Genomic DNA, 20,178 nt, shown 5'->3' on the forward strand with positions numbered 1-20,178 from the left:
GTAAAGCACAACTGAATATTAAGCTGTGTAACACCAGATAGTCCTTGCTAAATGGCTTCCCACTCGATTAACCCTTGGTCTTGTCAAGGTATAGCTTATAATATATAGCTGGACTTCCAGTTCCTATTACTGTGGCTTGCCACAGAACCCCATCATGTGTGAAAACATATATGACCTTAGATGATATGATTCTAAGTGGGGAATATGCAGAACACTATATGATCTCATTTACATATAGACCCTTAAAATTTAATATCACAGAATCAGAAGATGAAATGATGGTTCCCCAAACCTAGGAGTTATGGGCTTGGGGTGCAGCTTTTAATAATAAGTTAATGAATTTCAATCACAAGAGATAAATGTTTATCCTTTGTAGAGTACATGTGGTGATGGACGCATGAATTACTTTATAGTACTCATTACACAAAGTCACATAGTCACCATTGTTGGTTATGCCGTGGCACTGCCCCTTGTGGCTGGTTGCCACCTGTGCCGGTGGAGGAGCATGCTGATTAAAAGAATCACAGCCATGGTTACCTTTTTCGAGCTTTAGTGGAGAGGGGAGAAAGAGAGAGAAAGAGAGAGGCAGAGAGACACAGAAGTGTGGGAGCAAGGGGGGGGGCAACGGGAGGAAGGAGCGGAGAGGAGAGGGGACAGAGAGCCCACAGAGCGCCCACCGGCTTTTTAGGCTGGGAAGCTGGCAAAGGCTGATGACATAATTAAGGACCAAATCCTTACAACCATATTGTCCATCTTGAATATACTCAATCACTATAGTGACTATAAACCAAAAGATATAACAATAAGTGTTGCCACAGATGCTGAAAAAGCAGTATATTCATGCATTACTAAGGAGACTGTAAAAAAGTACAGCCACTTTGAAAAATGGTTAGCACTTCTTACTTACCATGTATACTTATCTACCATATTAGCCACAAACTCTATCTCCACGAATTTACAAAGTAGAAATAAAAACAATTCAATGAAAACATTTGTTGGGTAATGTTCATAGTATATTATTAATAATAATAGTTAAATATCAAAAACAACCCAGGCATCCATCAAGTGATGAATGCATTTGAAAATTTTAATTACCAATTCAAGAAAGTATATCATTCAGTATTTAAAAATGTAATTCACAATGTGGCTGAACCAAAAGGAATAATCATGAGTGAAGGAAGTCCATACAAAGGAAACTTTGCTTAATTATATTTGTATAAAACATCCAGAAACGCAATTAAGTGGAGAAAGAACAGAACAGAGCCTAGATGTAGGTCTGGGAAGGGGTGACCACAAAGAGATATAAGAGATTTTAGAATGATTTAAATGGTCTACAAGCAGTCATGCTGATAGCTATATATTTATGTTTATTTACTAAAAACAAATCATTGAATCATATCCCTTGGCCAGCATCATTGTATATAAATACCACAACAACAATTGCAGTTTTTCAAATAAAATAGCATTTTTAATTAGAATTGTTTTCCTTGATAGATGATAGGCTTTTAAATGCGTGTGCGTGTATGTGCGTGCACGCTACATATATATTTTTACATCACCACCACTGTTTTCTCTCCTTCTTCTTCTTCTTCTTCTTCTTCTTCTTCTTCTTCTTCTTCTTCTTCTTCTTCTTCTTCCTCCTCCTCCTCCTCCTCCTCCTCCTCCTCCTCCTCCTCCTCTTCCTCTTCTTCTTCTTCTTCCAGTCCCTCCCCCCATCTCCCCTCTGCCCTTACATCCACTCATGCTCTGTTTATATTCAGAGGAGGCAAGCCTCCCATGGATATCAATTAAACATGGAATATCAAGTTCGACGCTGGATGAGGCAACCCAGTATGTGGATAAGGATCTAAAAAGCTGGCAAAAGTGAAAGAGACAGCCCCTGATTCCACACTGTTAGGAGTCCCACAAGAAGACCAAGCTATACAACTTTAACATATATAAAGAGGGCCTAGGTCAGTCCCATGCAGGCTCCTTGGTTGTCAGTACATTCTCTATGAGCCCCAATGACCCAGGTTAGTTGATTCTGTGGGTTTTTCTTGAGGTGTTCTTGACCCATCTGGCTCCTACAATCCTTTCTCCCCCTCTTCTGCAAGATTCCCAAAGTCTGCTTATGTTTGGCTGTGGGACTCTGCATCTGTTTTCATTAGTTGCTGAATGAAACTTCTGATGGAAATAAGGCTAGGCACCAATTTAAGAGTAGAGCAGAGTATCAATAGGAATCATTTCATTTTTGTTTCCAGGCTTGTTTGGTTCTATCCTAGGTCTCTGGGCTATCCACCTTCTGTTTCCTGGCCCTCCAGGCAGTGTCAGATATGGGCTCCCTCTCCTGGCATGGGTCTAGAGCTGGACCAGTCATTGGTTGGCCACTCCCACAATTTCTGTGCTGCATGTGCCCCAGCACATCTTGTAGGCAGAAGGTTATATGCCTGGATTGATGTCCCAACTAGAAATCTTTCCTGTTTACAGGACATGGCCAGGTCAGGTTCTGTATTCCCCATTGCTAAAAGTCTGAGCTAGGGTCACCTTTGTAGATTCCTGGGAATTTCCATTTCACTAGGTTTCCAGCTCATTCCTGAGATGCACCCAATTCCAGTTGACTCTCCCAGTACACTCTCCCTCCATCCTCCCCCAACCTGTTCCTATCCATGCCACCCCTCCTCCACCCTAGATGTCTATTCTATTTGTCCTTCCCAGGGATGTCCATTGTCCTCCTTTGACCTCTCCTTGTTACTTAGCTCTCTGGGTCTGTGGATTGTGGCATGGTTATCCTTTAATTTGCAGCTAATATTCACTTATAAGTGAGTACATACCATGGTTATTTTTCTAGGTCTGGATTGCCTTACTCAAGATAAATTTTTTTCAAGTTCCCTTCATTTGCCTGCAAATTTCATGATATCATTGTTTTTAATAGCTGAGAGATCTACAATTACTAAATGAGACCTCATGGAACTGAAAGGCTTCTGTAAGACAAAGGATACTGTCAAAAGACAAAATGGTAGCCTACAGAATGGGAAAAGCTCTTCACCAAACCCACATCTGACAGAGGGCTGATCTCCAAAATATATAAAGAGCTCAAGACACCAAACGTGAAAATGTCAAATAATCTAATTGAAAAATAGGGGACAGGTCTAAACAGAGAATTCTCAAGGAAGAATCTCAAATGGTCAAGAAACATTTAAGGAGATGTTCAGCATAATTAACACTCAGGGAAATACAAATGCAAATGACTGAGATTCCATATTACAGTGTCAGAATGGCTATGATTAAAAACACAAGCAACAGATCATGCTGGAGAGGATCTGGGGCAAAGAGAACACTCCTCCTTTGCTGGTGGGAGTGAAAACTTGTACAGCCACTTTGGAAATCAATATGGTGGTTTCTCAGAAAATTGGGAAATGTTGTACCTCAAAAACCAGTTATACCTTTCCTGGGCATAGACCCAATGGATGGATGCTCCACTGTACCACAAGGACACTTTACCACAAGAACACTTGCTCAGCTATGTTCATAGCAGCTTTACACATAACAGCCAGACTAGAAACAACCAAGCTGTCCCTCAATTGAAGAATGAATAAAGAAACCGTGTTACATTTACATAATGAGTATACTCAGCTATTAAAATGGTAGGCATTTAAAAGTTTAATGCCCTGCAATTCACTTTCATAATATCTAAACTATGATTTAAGTTTAAAAAAAATTAATAGTCACTTAGTGAAAGCATACTGATTTGCACATCTGTGTCTCCCTGTGCCTGGGACTTTTCTAGGCTGATTCTATGAGTTCTGAACAAAGGAGCTCTTCTTCAGTTGTGGCACCAATATTAGTTATGCTATATCAAAACAGATTCTTCCTCTTTGTAATTTCTATCAAGAGCAAACCCAAGCTGATTTTTCTACTTCTGCATCTTCCATGTGTCCTCAGCAAAGTCATTGTCCCCTGTTTATTGAATAGTGCATGAAACCTGGTATTTGAACAAAATGGGGTTCCTCTGTCTCACATTTTTGCTTTCTTCTCTGATTTTGCCTTTTCATAGGGTCTAATGTTGTAAATAATATATCATTCACAAGGTATGCTATTTCATGGCAACAATTTGCTGGATATTCTGGCTCTCCCCAGTGATTTCAGCTGAGGCAAACATGGGTTTCTGTTACTAATATTCTCTCATATCACATACCATACAGTAAACATACACATATACACACACATATAGGTGTATTATGGTAATACATATATATTCATATATGTGCATGTATAGGTAGAATACAGAGTGACTGTAAATGATTAAAGAGGTAAGGCATTCAAAAGATTTCAAAAGTGAAGGGTTTCCTTAATAGCACTTGACTGAAAACATTTTATCAACATAGAACCACATGTTGCTTTCAATCTTTTCTATTACATATTTTTTTTCAAGGCTGCTTTCAACCTGCTGCTTCAGGGGAATAGCTAACATAATACACTCATATATCGTTCTAGCTCAGGGTCATGGAAGGTTCACAAAGAAGAGAGGGACAATACTGTTTAAGAATAAATAGTCTTAATGCACATGGTCAACATCGTTGCAAGGTCAAAACACAAAAGGGTCAACTCCTCAGGCAAGAGTTATTTCCAGAAAAAGGTCATTCCTGCAGATACTATTCAAAAATCAGCACTTTACTTTCAAGTTCATCTTTGGTATTTGTCAAAAGTATGTGTTTGGGTTACCTCGGTATCCAAAGAAGCAAAGAGCATTGTTTTTAAAAGATTTGTGTGTGTGTGTGTGTGTGTGTGTGTGTGTGTGTGTGTGTGTGTGTGTATAATATGTCTGTGCAGGTTCCAAAGTGTACTGAAGATGGTATGAGATCTCCTTAGAGGTGGAGGTGATAAGTCACCTAACATGGATATATGAAACCAAACTTAAATTCTCTCCAAGATTGCCAAGCTTTGCTAAACACCGGGGGGTCTTTCCATCCAACAAAAGATTTACTTGATAAATAGTGTACTTTAAGACTTTATTAAGAACTACAACAAGGGTATTGATTGTTTTAAGTTGTCAGTTTACAGAATGTAAAATGGAGATTTTGGATTACTAGGTGTCATTAAGTAGTTGACCATAGAATGTAAAACATTGAAATCTCAGGATCCCAGAAGTAAAAAGAACAGTGACAGCCCAGTCTTCTACTCTGTATCCTACACAGAGAGTCACCCAATCTTCTAAGGCCATGAGAACCTGATGACAAAATCTCCAATTCACTTTAGACTTCAGGGCAAACCTGTGATCATAATAAGATCCATAGGAAGATGTTGCTCCATCGAAAACTCAACATTTACCATAATGTTTAAATTTAATTTTACCATTGCTTTCTCTGTAAAGAAAAAAATAAAAGAGGTCAAAAAGGTTTTAAGAAATTATTGAAAGAAGACATTAAACTCTTTGAGCAGTGTATTATGTTATTTTCAAAAGGGAAAGATTGAATTGTGGACATGAATTTCTCCTTCTATGAACAACTAAATTCTGACAGCTCCCAGCATCCTCACACTTCCAGCTGTGGGTGTCCTGGGCCCTTTCTACTGCCTCAGCTTTGCCTTAGTCTTGAAGCTTGCCCAGACTCATAAAAGAAAGAAGTAGGGATTGTTAGTAAGCCTTGAGAAAGACATGACAATTAGAAGATTGTTAAGTGGAAAAGCCATTGAGACTATGGGATATAAAATAGAAGAAGAAAGATTTCTACATGAGACACAGCTATCTTATTATTTGTGTGTGTGTGTGTGTGTGTGTGTGTGTGTGTGTGTGTGTGTGTGTGTGTGTGTATGTGTGTGTGTGTGTGTATAAAGTATAAAGGAGTATAAAGGATAGGGATATTGGATGGAGGTATCCTAGAACATCCTGTGGTATAAAATCTTTCATGGAATTCAGGGGATCCTTCCAGGGAGTTCCTTTCTGGCATGATAGATTGCAGACTGTAGCAGAGATACATTGAGCATCAGGTCTTTAGAATTGTCTCATAATGTTTACACATCTGCAATTAGTAATTCCCAATAATTAAGTGAACTGATTCGTTTGTTTGTACAGTGTTCAACAAAGTATATTCTTAAGTACCAAATGCAAAAGGCACTTTCAAAAGTCACAATATTAAAGGGAGGTACATGTGTTTCTTTGTCTTTCATAGCACATTGGTTTGGTAGAGTAATTTTTTCTGTGTAATATGAGCATGGAACATCAATAATATAAATCTAGATTATGCTACTAAGTCTTCATTACTTAGGAAGAACTTGTATCTAGTATTGTATTCTTACTTGTATGCTTTACAGAACATGCATCTGCCGGTATAAGTATGGCCATTGGACCCACAGACAGGATTATTCTCTTTGGGGCAAGTCATATAAGGAACAAAATTTCTACACATTGACTGAAAAATACACAAAGAAAACAGAAACATATTAGATGATGGGCTATTGAATGAAATGTTCTTCACACTTAGTATGTAATGCCATACAAAGGAGTTTAAATATAATCTACACATAGATGTAAATGACATATAACACATATAATCCACTTGAAAATAATTATTATATTTTTAGTTTGTAAGCCTCTACTAATAAGAATACCACAAAGCTGGTGTAACATAATCTTGTAAAGCAGCCAACTCACATTATAACATCTGAGATTCCCCAACAGACAACATTCCCTTCATCCTCCCATCACCAAATTGAATTTTTTATTGATTATCTCTTATTCCTCTATAAGTGCTCTGCAATTCAATGCACATATTTACTATGTATTTATGTGTCAATACATCTCATTTATGGGTGTGCTCATAACACAGATTTTCAATTTTAGATACTTTGGTAATTTATACAAAGAAAGTAATTATATATACATGTATATATAGCATGTATGTGATTCAATTTTTGCACATACTCACAGAGAAACAGATATATTGATATTTAGAGAGACAAATCATTTATTTTCAAATGTAACATTCTACTCATTTTTTTTTTTTAGTTTTTCAAGACAGGGTTTCTCTGTGTAGCTTTGCACCTTTACTGAAACTCACTCTTTAGCCCAGGCTAGCCTCAAACTAATAGAGATCCGCCTGCCTCTGCCTCCCGAGTGCTGGGATTAAAAGCATGCACCACCACCGCCCGGCAGAAGTCATCTTTTTTAACGGAGAGTTAACCATTCTGCTGTTCCACTGGACTGTATAGATATTGAATTATAAATCTGAATGCCAATGGCTGGAATTTGGGATTAAGATACTAATTAATTGTTGCATCTTGTATCAACAATAAGTGTTCTTGCATTACTGGATTGATGTTTTGGACTAATTGTAATAAAATATACCATTCTTTAATGGTATATACAAATTTTTGAAGAATTTATTTTCTTTGATAAATTTTACATTAAATTGCTTGTTTTATAAAGAAGAAAACTTTGCTTTTTAAATTTCCATATAAAGTAATAGTAACTTACATGAGTCCTGAAAAATGCTGATATGATAAAGAAACTTTCTGAAAATAGAGCAGAGAAGAAAGATAAAAATGTATAAAAACAACCTTGTCCACACTGATTTGGTGAGAAGTACCTACACCTAAATGTAGCAGACATTGTTGTAAATTGCCTACAGGTGTAAGTAATAAATGGGAATATTGTGACAGTTGTAAAAAATTAACTAAAAATAGATGCAAATCAAGATGATTCTAATTCCCAAATATATACAGCTCTATGAAAAGTAGTACTATATACTACTCTCCTATATAGAAGTATCATCTTCCTTTTGTTAATAGAACTGGGTATATTAAGGTTATATAAATTTTTTGGTGAAATACTCAGGCCTCAGAGTTCAAAATATCTTTCATGTATTCACTTAATTGGAAAAAAACAACCCGCTGTAATTTCAAGGTTCTATGTTAAGTTTTGCAAGTCCTTACTTTGAAGTTCACGGTCAGTCTTGAACTTGACAGAGGATAAAACACCCCTAACTAGGGCTTGACTTAGAGGGCCTCAGGCTGTCAAACAAATTGGGTTTCCAGGAACGCCATATTTAAAGACATTTTTCTTGCCTTGACTTTGCATTTACCAATAGGATTTACTTAGCAATCTCAAGTAAAAATTAGCAGAGACTGAAAGTCCACACAGCCTGTTCTAATCCTCTGCTCTCTGCAGACTTCTCAATTGTGGACTAGTTAGAAAAAGTAACCCACCACTAATTTTAGAGACATTTGTAACATGACCATTCAAGGACTACAACCCCAGTAAGGCAAACTCATTCGTTCTTCTGTGGTTTTTCAGAGATTTTACCTCCCTGAATTTTTTAGAATATGCTTAAGGTTATCATGCAGGACAGGAAAATGTACTCACCAGAAAAAAGAAGGAATGACAAGGTGATGTACGTAACTCTTGAGAAGACCAACATTTTATGAAAGGTACACAAGAAACCTTTGGAATGTCGGTAAACACAATGCTTTGGACAGCTGAAAAACAACAACAACAACAACCAGGGATCAGTCACAGAGTTTCTTGAATTTGTGGAAATATTTCCATCCAACAAAATTCCTAATTAAGGCAATAATTCCTTTTATCTCTTTCTAAAATGTGATTCAATAAGGTCATAAAATAAAAACACAGAAGACCACCCAGAGATTAAATATAGACAGACAGAAAGATAGATAGATAGATAGATAGATAGATAGATAGATAGATAGATAGATAGATACATAGATGATACATAGATCAAAGATAGATAGATAGATAGATAGATAGATAGATAGATAGATAGATAGATAGATAGATAACAAAGTAGGAAAATACTAACAGTGGAAATTTGCTAATGTGTGTCTGTGTGTGTGTGTGTGTGTGTGTGTGTGTGTACGAGAGAGAGAGAGAGAGAGAGAGAGAGAGAGAGAGAGAGAGAGAGAGAGAGAGAGAGAGGAGAGAGAGAGAGAGAGAACAAAGGAGGAAAGGGAGACATCTAAATCTGTAATCTCAAAAAATAGCCTCCAGTGTCATTATTTTAGGAAGGACACTAACCTGGAGAAGCCCTAACTTAAGGCTGTCTAACTGGGAGCCCCACTTGACCTACCTCACACAGAGAGATATTTGGGTTAAGGACAACAGTTCAAAGACTGTGGCTGTTTTGTTGATCCAATGCTTGCTTTTATTTCCTCAATCAGAGCCTTCCAATGAAGTCTCCAAATTATGTATGAGTGATGAGCTCTGTGGGCTAAGAAGAATGCACAGGGATGATAAGGCACGGAGGCGTCCTGTATTCATAGAAGTAAAAGCAGGTCATGAGTGAAGCCTATCAAATACTTATCAGTAGATCTTTTCTTGGCTGAAGAAACGGGACAATTTGTCCTCATGAACTCATAAGTACTAAAAGAATGAAAGTGCTATTTTATTTTAGAAAAGGAAAAATACATAAATCTTTCCAAATGAACTAATTGTAAGAGGAAAAGAGAATCAATGAGAAAAAATAAGTTGACAATGACATTTAGACATGGACATCGGTTATGAAATGTTTGTAAATAAATGTATGGTAGAATCATGGAAACCTTCTAACAACAGTGAAGATATTGTCCTTCTGTCAAAGCAGTGAATTCATAGTTAAGAGAAAACCCAAACATTGCAAGAGCAAATCCTCCCAGGTGAATCTCATCAGCAGCCTGGTTTAAGGAAGCTCCCCCAAACAGAACTCAAAAGTGCAGAGCAGAAGAGAGCACAGGCTGAGGGGAAAGTTGTCCTCTTAAGATTTAATTACTTCCCTCCAACTTTTCTGCCACAGTAGACACCAGGAATGGATTCTCACTGTGCCTGTCTTGAGATACACTTTCCTACTGCTGTGCTTTTGATCAATTGCTTTCTTTTTTCCTGAGCATATCCATAAATAAACACTGACTCATAGTCTGTACTTCATTATATCTAGTACATTAAAAATAGACCATTGCTTAAAGTAAATATAAAAGGAAGAGACTGAGAAATGTATTTCTATCTCTTAATTTGGGAGTAACCTTGATGTTTTAACCTGAAAATAAAATTTTAATACAATGTATTCTGATTATAATTTCCCCTTTTCATAGATCCTCCCCAACTTCCCCACCCAACTGAATCCACATCCTTTCTTTCTCTCTCTTGTTCAGATACAAACAGGCATCTAAATACATAATGTTAATAAAATAAAATTAGATTAAATAAAACAAAAGAAGGGAATAAGATCAAACAAATGAAGAAACAGACGAAAAAGAGACAAAGAAACATCTCAAGAAACACACACACACACACATTCCCACACAGAGAAATCCCAAAAAACACAAAACTGGAGACTATACTACATAAACAAAGTACATGTAAGGTTAAATAATAAACAAAGCCCTGACAAAGCATTATGAGATAAAATTGATTTTCAAAGGAAGAGATATTTAAAATATAGAAGGTGGGCATGTGTCCATGATCTCCTTTGTTGGTGGTATTTAGAAAAGCTACTGATTTTTATAAGTTGATATTGTATCCTAATGCTAGACTGAAATGGTTGTTTCTAGTAATTCTCTAGTAGGAGTTTTGAGACTTCTTGTGCATAATATCATATTATGTGCGAACAGGAATAATTTGATTTCTGTTGTACTGACCACACTGCAGGGCAGGACCCACACCTGAGAGGCTTTTCCAACACAAACCAGACTTGCAGAATTGATAAGGTAAGGTAGGATAGAAGGTAGGAAAGGAGGGAAGGAAGAAGGGAGGGAAGAAATCATGAAAGTGGGTAGGTAAAGAGGTAAGGGGATTTGCAAGGAGTTGGGGGATAAATAAGTTCAAAATACGGTGCATGAAAATCTCAAAGAATTAAAGACGTTTAACTTTATAAAAAGAATATCTCATCACTCCCACAGCTACTTCTTCAGTCTTCAAACTGACTTGATCAAGGGACCAACAAAACTCTTCTGCCATCAGACCCATGAACTTCCTCTATCATGAGACTGGACTTCCTGCTCCAAGTACAAACAAAGCAACCCCTACCACAGCTGCAGGTCAATCCTACCAGAAAAATCTGTAAGAGCTCTTCCAGAAGGAATTTGATAAAGGGGCTTCCCAGGGACTGCAGCCAGGGCCACCTTCAGCACCCCAGTGGAGAAAGGCAACACTGCATAAGCTAAGCAGGAGCTCTAAACTGTGGTTTGGGCCCCACACAAACTCCTACCCCTCTAACCCTGTGGGAATGCAGAGACTGCATTAGGACAGAGTTTGTACTGGCTATCTACAGCTGACAGAGCAGAACTGTCAAGAAATGTCTATGTGCAGGGGATGCTGGACTAGTGAAAGTCAGTACAGAGGATAGCTCAAACCAGGACCAGAGGACTGGAGCAACAGACCGAAGAGACAAAGTGAGATTCAAATGATCACATTTCCTTATATCCCCACACTTCTCTTTCCCCACTACAGCTATCATTTATCTGCCAGTGTTTTCATTACCTTACACCTTCACCCAGCTCTCTTCCTCACCAAAACTTGAGGTCAATGTAGCAGACCTATACTGCCCCCTACTGCTCATGCATTTTTTCCTCACTTCTTGTTTTTCCTTGTTTGCCTTCGTGTCTCTTTTTATACCCACTCCTCTCACTGTTACACCTCCCAAAGACCAGAGGCTGACCTGGTTTATGGTATCTGGATACATATCCATACCCTATTTTTAGTATACCACTAACCAAACTCCAACAAATTCCACCTCTCTCCTTTTTTTTTTTTTTTTTGTCACAGTAATTCTCCCTTTTCCTCTACTTCCCATCCAGGGACTAATAAACTAGTTAATAGTCTCACTGAGAATGCTTCATTTTCTTTTATTCTCCTGTCCACTCATGACAAAACAACTAATATATCATTCAGCACAGCACCATCAGGAATCCTTTACCTTACTCCCTAAGCTAATCAGTACTGAACTAGTGTCTGGTTTATAGTCATGTGCTAGTCAATTATTAGAGTGGGTTAACAGCTGGACAGGAACTGTTGCTTCAAACAGTGCTCAGCAACAAGAACAGACTGGACTTAGAGTCTGGTGCCTTGAGCACCAGTTTAATAGATGAAAGCATGAACACAAATGTATACAACCTAGTCTGCCTCCTGAACACTGAACTCTTTTTTTTTTTTTAAAAAAAAAAAAAAAAAGAGGCAACCTAACAAGAAGAATAGAAATTTAACCAGCAATTCTAACCCCAATAGGGAGATCTCAATGAAGTAACACAAGTAACATGAAAAAACAAAACGAGTTTTTTCTCCCAAAATTACTAACACCATAGAAGGCCTCTGGTGGGAATGACTTTAATGAAATATCTGGTGCAGAAGTCAAAAGCTTCATAATTGTGATCAAATGACTCAAAGGAGATACAACTATTTTCTAAGACAACACAGATAATTTAATGACATATGGTGTTGATACCCGATTTGAAAATGAAATTCAGCCGGGCGGTGGTGGCACACGCCTTTAATCCCAGCACTCGGGAGGCAGAGGCAGGTGGATCTCTGTGAGTTCGAGGCCAGCCTGGGCTACCAAGTGAGCTCCAGGAAAGGTGCAAAGCTACACAGAGAAACCCTGTCTCGAAAAACCAAAAAAAAAAAAAAAAAAAGAAAAGAAAAGAAAATGAAATTCACTATACCTTCTTCTCAGCACTTTGTGGAATCTTCTCCAAAATTGACCACACAATAAGTTGCAAAGCAAGTCTCAACAGACATAAGAAAATTGAAATAACCCCCTATCCTGGATTATCAGACAACCATGGATTAAAGCAGAGTTTCACCAACAACAGAAATCCTACAAACCCATGGAAACTGAACAACTCTCTACTGAATGACTGCTGGGTCAAGGAAGAAATAAAGAAAGAAATTAAAGACAACCTAGAATTCAGTGAAAATGGGACACTATGAAAGCTGTGCTAAGAGGAAAGTTCATAGCACTAAGTGCCTTCATAAAGAAATTGTTTCTTTTTTCATTACTGTTGAATGCATATATGTATTTATAGATGTACATATATATGTATATATATGTATGTATGTGTATATATATATACATAAACATGCCTACATAAAACCTATTGAGTCCAAATATTGTTACTTATTTGTATGTTTTCAAAGTTGATCATTTGGTACTAGAAAACCAGTTGGTATACTCTAGCCTGTAGAGCTCTACCTCTCCCACTCTGAGCTTTACTTGGTTGCCTGTGTTCTTGGAGAAGTTTTGAGGCCTTGTGGGCCTTTTCCTGTCCTATTTGGCATACTGCTAAGTGTTATCCTTCAGCTCACATCTGAGCAGTCATGTTGGTGAGGTTTTACAAGTATATCTTCTTATGTTATTAAGAGTCGTTACCACATAGTAAACTCCCTGATCCTCTGGCTCTTACAATCTTTCTGCCTCCTCTTCCACAATGTTCCCTGAACCTTAGGTGTGGAAGGGTTCGATAGATGCATTCATTGGGACTGCACTCCAAAACTCTGCTTTTCACTGGCTGTAGATTTCTATAATGGTCTCTGAGTTTTGAGAAGAGAAGTTTCCTTGATGTGAGGTGAACACAACACTTTTAAGAACCAATGCTTATAGACTATTGTTAGGAACTATAATGTATTGGTAAATTAATAGTTGTAGATTCTCCCCAAAAAACATGATTTCACTAAGCACTGAGTATTTAGCTAGGTTTCAGTACCAGACATGTTATCCTTCCTATTGTATGGGTCTAAAGTACAAGTGGAGAGCATGTGGTTACTGCCAAGGTATGTGGGCCACTACTGCACATAAGGGTTTTCATGCATTGTTGGTCACTGTAATGGTTCATAGGCATCATAGCTGAGTGGTACTCTTGGGTACTTCTCTCCTGTGGAACTTTGCATAGTGCCTTTTGCTACCAGGAAAGCTAGTCCTGAGAAGAAATGTCGTGGTTTGAAAAAAAAAAAAAAATTGTTCCTCAAAGAGAATGGCACTACTAGAAGGTGTAGCCTTGCTGAAGTAGGTGTGATCTTGTTGGTGGAAGGGTGTTACTGTGGAGGAGGGATTTGAGGCCTAATACATGCTCAAGCCATGCCGAGTAAGACAGACCACTTCCTCTTACCTACAAGTCAAGATGTAGGACGTTCAGCTCCTTCTCCAGCACCATGTCAGCCTGAAACCCACCATGTTATACCATGATGATAATGGACTAAACCTCTGAAATTGTAAGCCACTCCAAATAAGTGTTTTCCCTTTTAGGAATTGTTGTGGTCATGATGTCTCTTCACAACAATATAATCCCTAACTAAGACAAGGGGCATTCAGGTCAGTTACAACTCATGGGTCTCTGGGACCTATTTCTGAAGTGCATGATGTCTTCAGCAATAGAGACTTACCTTCCAGCTCTAGCAGGTAACCAAGGACAATAGAAATAGGCTTAAGGTTGTGGGAGTCTCTCAGATAGGTCTGTCCAACAACTCATGTATATATAGATATACAGAAAAGTACTACCTATATGTACAATATCTATATAATAAAAATAATACTATACATATTATATGCATATGTAAAATGAAAAGCCTTTTATTTTTTAGGTAAATACTTAATAGTATGGTTCCTTATGGCCTTTTCAGCCATCCTTATTGTTATTTTACCCACCTCCCTCCTTTCCTTGTATTTACACCCCTCTCCCTTCACTAATGGATCCCTTCATTTACCGTTTTCCCCCCGATCAGATTACTTGTATCCTGCTATTATCCTTCATCCTCTTTCTACCTTCTGTTTCTAACTCCCTACTGCTCCTTAAGGAGCACACTCCATTTCTCACTTCCCTGATCACAGTGCTTGTACCCTGCTATTTCCCTCTCTTTTGTTACCCAACAACCCTATCCTAGCAATGACCACATTTTACTTTCCTAGTTTCTGTAGTTACTACAGACTACGTACTCACATCTGAAGGTTTGTAGCTAGGAGCCTTCAATCAGAGAGAACCTGCAACATTTGTCTTTCTGGGTTTGGGGTATGTAAGGGAGTTAAATACAGAAGAAGGAATTAAAGTAGCACTCAATATAATACTTTTTTTGTTGTATACATTCACCTGCAAAGTTCATGATTTCATTTTTCTTTAACAAGGAATAAAATTCCATAGTTTATATGTACCACATTTTCATTTCCATTCTTCAGCTGTAGAACATTAGGTTGTTTCCATTTCCTAGCTATTGTGAATAGAGCAGAAATGAACATGGCTGAGCATGTATTTTTTTTAATTTGATTTAATATTATATATCAGCCATGGATTCCCCTGTCCTCCCTCCTCACGCCCCCCTCCCATCTCCAATTCCCATCTCCTCCAGGGCAAAGACTCCCCTGGAGATTCAGCTCAACCTGGTAGATTCAGTCCAGGCAGGTCCAGTCCCCTCCTTCGTTCACCAAGGCTGAGCAAAGTGTCCCAGCATAGGCTCCAGGTTCCAAACAGCCAGCTCATGCACTAAGGACAGATCCCAGTCCCACTGCCTGGGTGCCTCCCAAACAGTTCAAGCTAATCAACTGTCTCACTTATCTAGAGGGCCTGATCCAGTTGGGGGCTCCTCAGCTATTGGTTCACAGTTCATGTGTTTCCACTAGTTTGGGTATTTGTCCCTGTGCTTTTTCCAATCTTGGTCTCAACAATTCTCGTTCATACAGTCCCTCCTCTTTCTCGAAGATTGTACTCCTGGAGCTCCACCTGGGGCCTGGCTGTGTATCTCTGTGTCTGCTTCCATCAGTCATTGGTTGAGATTTCTAGCACGACAGTTAGGGTGTTTGGCCATCCTATCACCAGAGTAGGTCAGTTCCAACTTTCTCTCAACCATTGCCAGCAGTCTAATGTGGAAGTATCTTTATGGATTTTTGTGGACCTCTCTAGCACTTTGCTTCTTCCTATTCCCATGGGGTTTTCATTTATCATGGTCTCTTATTCCTTGTTCTCCCTCTCTATTCTTGATCCAGCTGGGGTCTCCCACTCCCCTAAGCTCTCTTTCCCTCGACCCTTGCCCTTCATTACCCCCCACACATCCAGTTTGTATTTTGCAGGATGATTTTCAGTCCTTTGGTGACTATACAAAGGAGTGCTATAAGTGGGTTATATGATAGATCTAATTTTAGCATTTGGAGAACTCTCCATAGAGACTCTACCAGTTTGTAATCTCCCTAACGGTCAATGAGGGTTCCCCTGTTCCCCCCATGTTTTCTCCAGTATTTTAAATAAGAATCTGATGGCACAGGAAGTAAGAACAGCATTGACAAATGGGATCATGAACTAAAAGGCTTCCACACAGCAAAGGTAAAGGTCAATTCAGTGAAGTAACCGAAAGAATGGGATGACATCATTGCCAACTATATACCGGACAGAGAAGTCAAAGCTAGAACAGAAAAAGAACTTTAAAAACTAAACACAAAGGAAAAAACCCAACTTGTAAGTGACTATGGAAACGAACAAAGATTAATTGTCAAAAGATGAAATACAAATGTTTAATAATTACTTTAAAAAGTGTCTAACATTCTTAGCTATCAGAAAATGGAGAGGAAAACTATATTAAGACACTGTCTCACTCTAGTCACAATGGCCATTATCAGAAACCCAAATGGCAACAAATGCTGGTGTGAATTCTGGTAAAGGGGACCCTTATACACTGTGTGAGAGAACAAACTAGTTCAGCCACCTTGAAATAATTCTGGAAAATTCTTAAACTAAACATAGAAATAGATCTGTCTTGTAGCCCAGCTGAAAAACTCCTGGGGTATATTCAGAGGACTTTATATCTAACTACACAGATACATGTACATACGTTTTCATTGTCACTTTATTCATAATAGAAAATGGAATTCACCTAGATGTCCCTCAACTAACGAATGGATAATGAATATGGGGCACATATCAACAAGGAAATGCAATTGGTCTGTAAAGAAAAATGAAATCATGAAATTTGCAGGTAAAATCGATAGAAGTGGAGAAACATATACTCAATGAGGTCTGTTACAAACTTTTTAATTTGATGTCTAAATGTTTACAGGTACATCTCCAACATGAGTGGTGACTCACAAAAGCTGTGTTGCAGGAGCTCTCTGAACAGCTTGCAGGCAGCTGATTTTTACAAGAATGAAACCCAGTCCCCAAAAGAAAACTGCCACTGTTACAGTCAGTTGCCTGCAAATTTTTCAGAGAGCTCCTGCAACACAACTTTTCAGAGTCATCACCCATGTTGGAGATGCATCTGTAAACATTTAAACTTCAAACTAAAAAGTTTGGACCAGACCAGGATGACTCCTCACTGAGTATTAGCTTTCATCATATCATAAGGCGTGATACAGTCTTTCAAAGGAATAAGAGAGAAGTCTACCCAGCAATAACACCTATGAGCCATAACCATAAAACTATGGGTCCAGTAGTGGCACACATACCTTGGAGGTAACCAAAAACTCTCTAATTGGATTGAAGACAAACTCAACAAGAGGAAAATCAAGCCTGGTATTAGAAAACTAACTAACTACCTGGGAATAAAGAACTCATGGATCTTGAAAGAGAACTTACTGGCACCACTTTATTAAATAGTACAAACCTTATACATGTCTTTATAGCCACAGATAAGTGTATTCCTCAACCCTTATCTTTGAAAAAGATAGAGATGGTTACAAAAAACCCACAACCAATCAAATTTCAGAGTTGTGGATCCCAGTTCCATTGGATACATCTGAAAAAAAAAATCCCACATATGAGGCTCAGGGAATATTAGAGAAGAAAGGGCAGAAAGATTTTTAAGAGCCAGAGAATCAGGAAGTTTTCTGTGAGACTGTGTCTCCTAGTAATACCAAAAGCTACACTCAAAGTCTCATCATGACTACCTGAACATGAGCTGAATGAGGTCAAAAATAGACATACCAAAGTGAACAACCCTACACAAAGAACTATAGGCAACAAAGTAATGCTAATAGTAGGAGAAATAATTTTCTCCAGGGATACACACACCAATTCATTACTCATTAGCAAATGGTCAGACATGAAAACCTATATATGAGTAACATTATACAGAATAATCATGTTATATTTTAGAATATATGTATATAATATATAATTATATACATGTATCTATGTAACAGTTAATGATAAATGGTCATTAATTTGGAAATGAGAGTGAAGGGTGAGATGAGATGATTCATAGGGAAGAGAGGGAAGAGATAAATCTCAAAAATAGAAGAAAAATTTTGAAAGCTTCTGCACAGCAAAGGAAACTATCAACAAAATGAAAAAACAAGTCATAAAAGGAGAAAATATTTACAAACTATGTGCTTGATAAGGAGTTAATATTCAAGATATGTAAGAATAGGTGTGACAGAATAGGTTAGGGACAGGGCATGCGATCAGTGTCGGAGGGAGAAACAGAAGCTGGAACTCTTGTGAACTGTCGGGAAGAAAGGAAAATAATACAGTCACAGTGGAAAACAAAATGAAGTTTCCTAATAAGTCCATATGAGGAAACAATCCAGAAGGAAACATTTTAGAAAGATATCTACTCTCCCACATTCATTGTGACATAATAATAACCAGTATATAAAGAAAAACAAAGGACTAGAGTCAACAATTGAATAAATTATATGTTATATACACATGACAGAATATATCTCAACTATAAAAATAAGGGAACCCTGTCATATGTGAAAACATATATGATCTTAAATGATATGATTCTAAGTGGGGAAGACACAGAACACTATATGGTATCATTCACATATAGACCCTTAAAATTTAGTATCACAGAATCAGATGATGAAACGGTGGTTCCCTAAAGCTAGGAGTTATGGGCTTGGGGTGCAGCTTTTAATAATAAGTTATGAATTTCAATCACAACTTAATAAGAGATTGTAAAACAGAGCCAAAAACAGCTTCCTACTTCATGTCTCATGTAGGCCACAAGACACTACGGCATTCAGGCTTGAATGTAGAATGGCAAATTCCTACCTCAGGACAGAGAGGTGTATCCAAGCTGCGCAGCACACTGCATGGTGGTTTAGCCTTTACTCATAAAGACAAAAAGTGTTTATGTACCAGCTGCATGCTACCTGATGGTAGCATGGACCCCAGAGTTGGCAGGGTAAGAGTGATGCTCCTGGGTACCTCTGCCATGTTGAAAAACTGAATTGGGCAGAGTCAGCAGCCAGGGCTGCCACTTCAATCTAGGCCATGCTGCAGTTTGCAAGCATGATCAGAAAAGGATTATTGATAAAATAAGATAAATTCAGACAGAGTAAACCTCTAAATTATTTACATTATGTGTAAAAATGTACATAGGTTTGGAAAAGAGAAGAAAAGGATGATAGAAAACTATATAAAAAAGTAGATAATTTAAAAAGTAAAGACTTTAAAAAGACAGTAAAAGTAATATAAAAAATAAGCCATGTAAAATGGAAATCACACAGAGAGTCTAGATTATATTGTCTTTGGTGTTTTTAACTGCAGAAAGACATTTGATTGTAAAGGCTGCTGAGTTTTATATATATATATATAGTATTTTAAAGGTATCTTGACTTCAAATTTTGTGTCTTTGGAAAAGAGGTTCTGCTTTTGTTTCCACAGAAGATGAGAACCTGTCGATTGCTTCCAGGCTAATATGGTTTGATCAACCAAGACTTCCAGAAAGGTCTCTGATGACTCCATGGCACAGATGATCAGCTTCAAAGCAACTGGCTGAGACGATCCATCCCCACAGGCTACTACAACCAAGATTTAACTAAAATTCTTAATTTTCTCAGGATCCCCATAAGATTGCCAGCACCCCCCAATCAGCAGGAAGTGGTATGAGAAGCTATGCCCAAATTCCCAAAATATTGTTTATAAGTGTTTATTTTATTTAAAAAGAGTTGATTGTAAATGCAATCTCTTTATAAAGAAGAAAAGAGGATATTATAGATATGCAGGATGAAATGGTACATTATTGAATCTACTTTTAAAGAGCAACAATTTGTTTAAAATGTTTTACATTGCTATAGATTTTAGTTTATTACAAATTTAAAGTTGATTTTATACTATATATATTCCTACTCTTGTTTAAGATATTATATTTATGCAGCTCATTTGAGATTGTAATATATAATTAAGAAATTCAGATTAATAGTTACCTAGGATAATCAAATTTATAGTCATGTTAGTTAAGTTTTTTAGGTATATAAAGGTATGTTTCAATTAGGTAGGTAATCTTCAAAC

The 20,178-nt window shown here is 37.7% G+C and overlaps 1 protein-coding gene across 7 annotated transcripts in view; it reads right to left on the reverse strand.

Moving 5' to 3' along the window:
• Positions 1-20,178, reverse strand: part of LOC121823988 (uncharacterized) — a 62,957-nt gene that overhangs the window by 19,663 nt on the left and 23,116 nt on the right. For 5 of the 7 annotated variants that reach the window (XR_013046075.1, XM_076555193.1, XM_076555194.1 and 2 more), the window contains exons 1-4: positions 9,060-9,219; positions 8,339-8,451; positions 7,451-7,488; positions 6,274-6,386 (exon numbers count right to left, since the gene is read on the reverse strand). Coding sequence is in view for 6 of the 7 variants with exons in the window: in XM_076555193.1 (XP_076411308.1) it covers positions 6,274-6,386; positions 7,451-7,488; positions 8,339-8,393 (206 nt within the window). In the remaining variant the exon portion in view is untranslated. Of the gene's footprint in view, positions 1-6,273; positions 6,387-7,450; positions 7,489-8,338; positions 8,452-9,007; positions 9,220-20,178 lie in introns of those variants that run through there. The other 2 variants (XM_076555195.1, XM_076555196.1) reach the window with 2 other exon arrangements.

The sequence above is a fragment of the Peromyscus maniculatus genome, chromosome 19, assembly GCF_049852395.1.
Source record: "Peromyscus maniculatus bairdii isolate BWxNUB_F1_BW_parent chromosome 19, HU_Pman_BW_mat_3.1, whole genome shotgun sequence".
Lineage (NCBI taxonomy): Eukaryota > Metazoa > Chordata > Mammalia > Rodentia > Cricetidae > Peromyscus > Peromyscus maniculatus.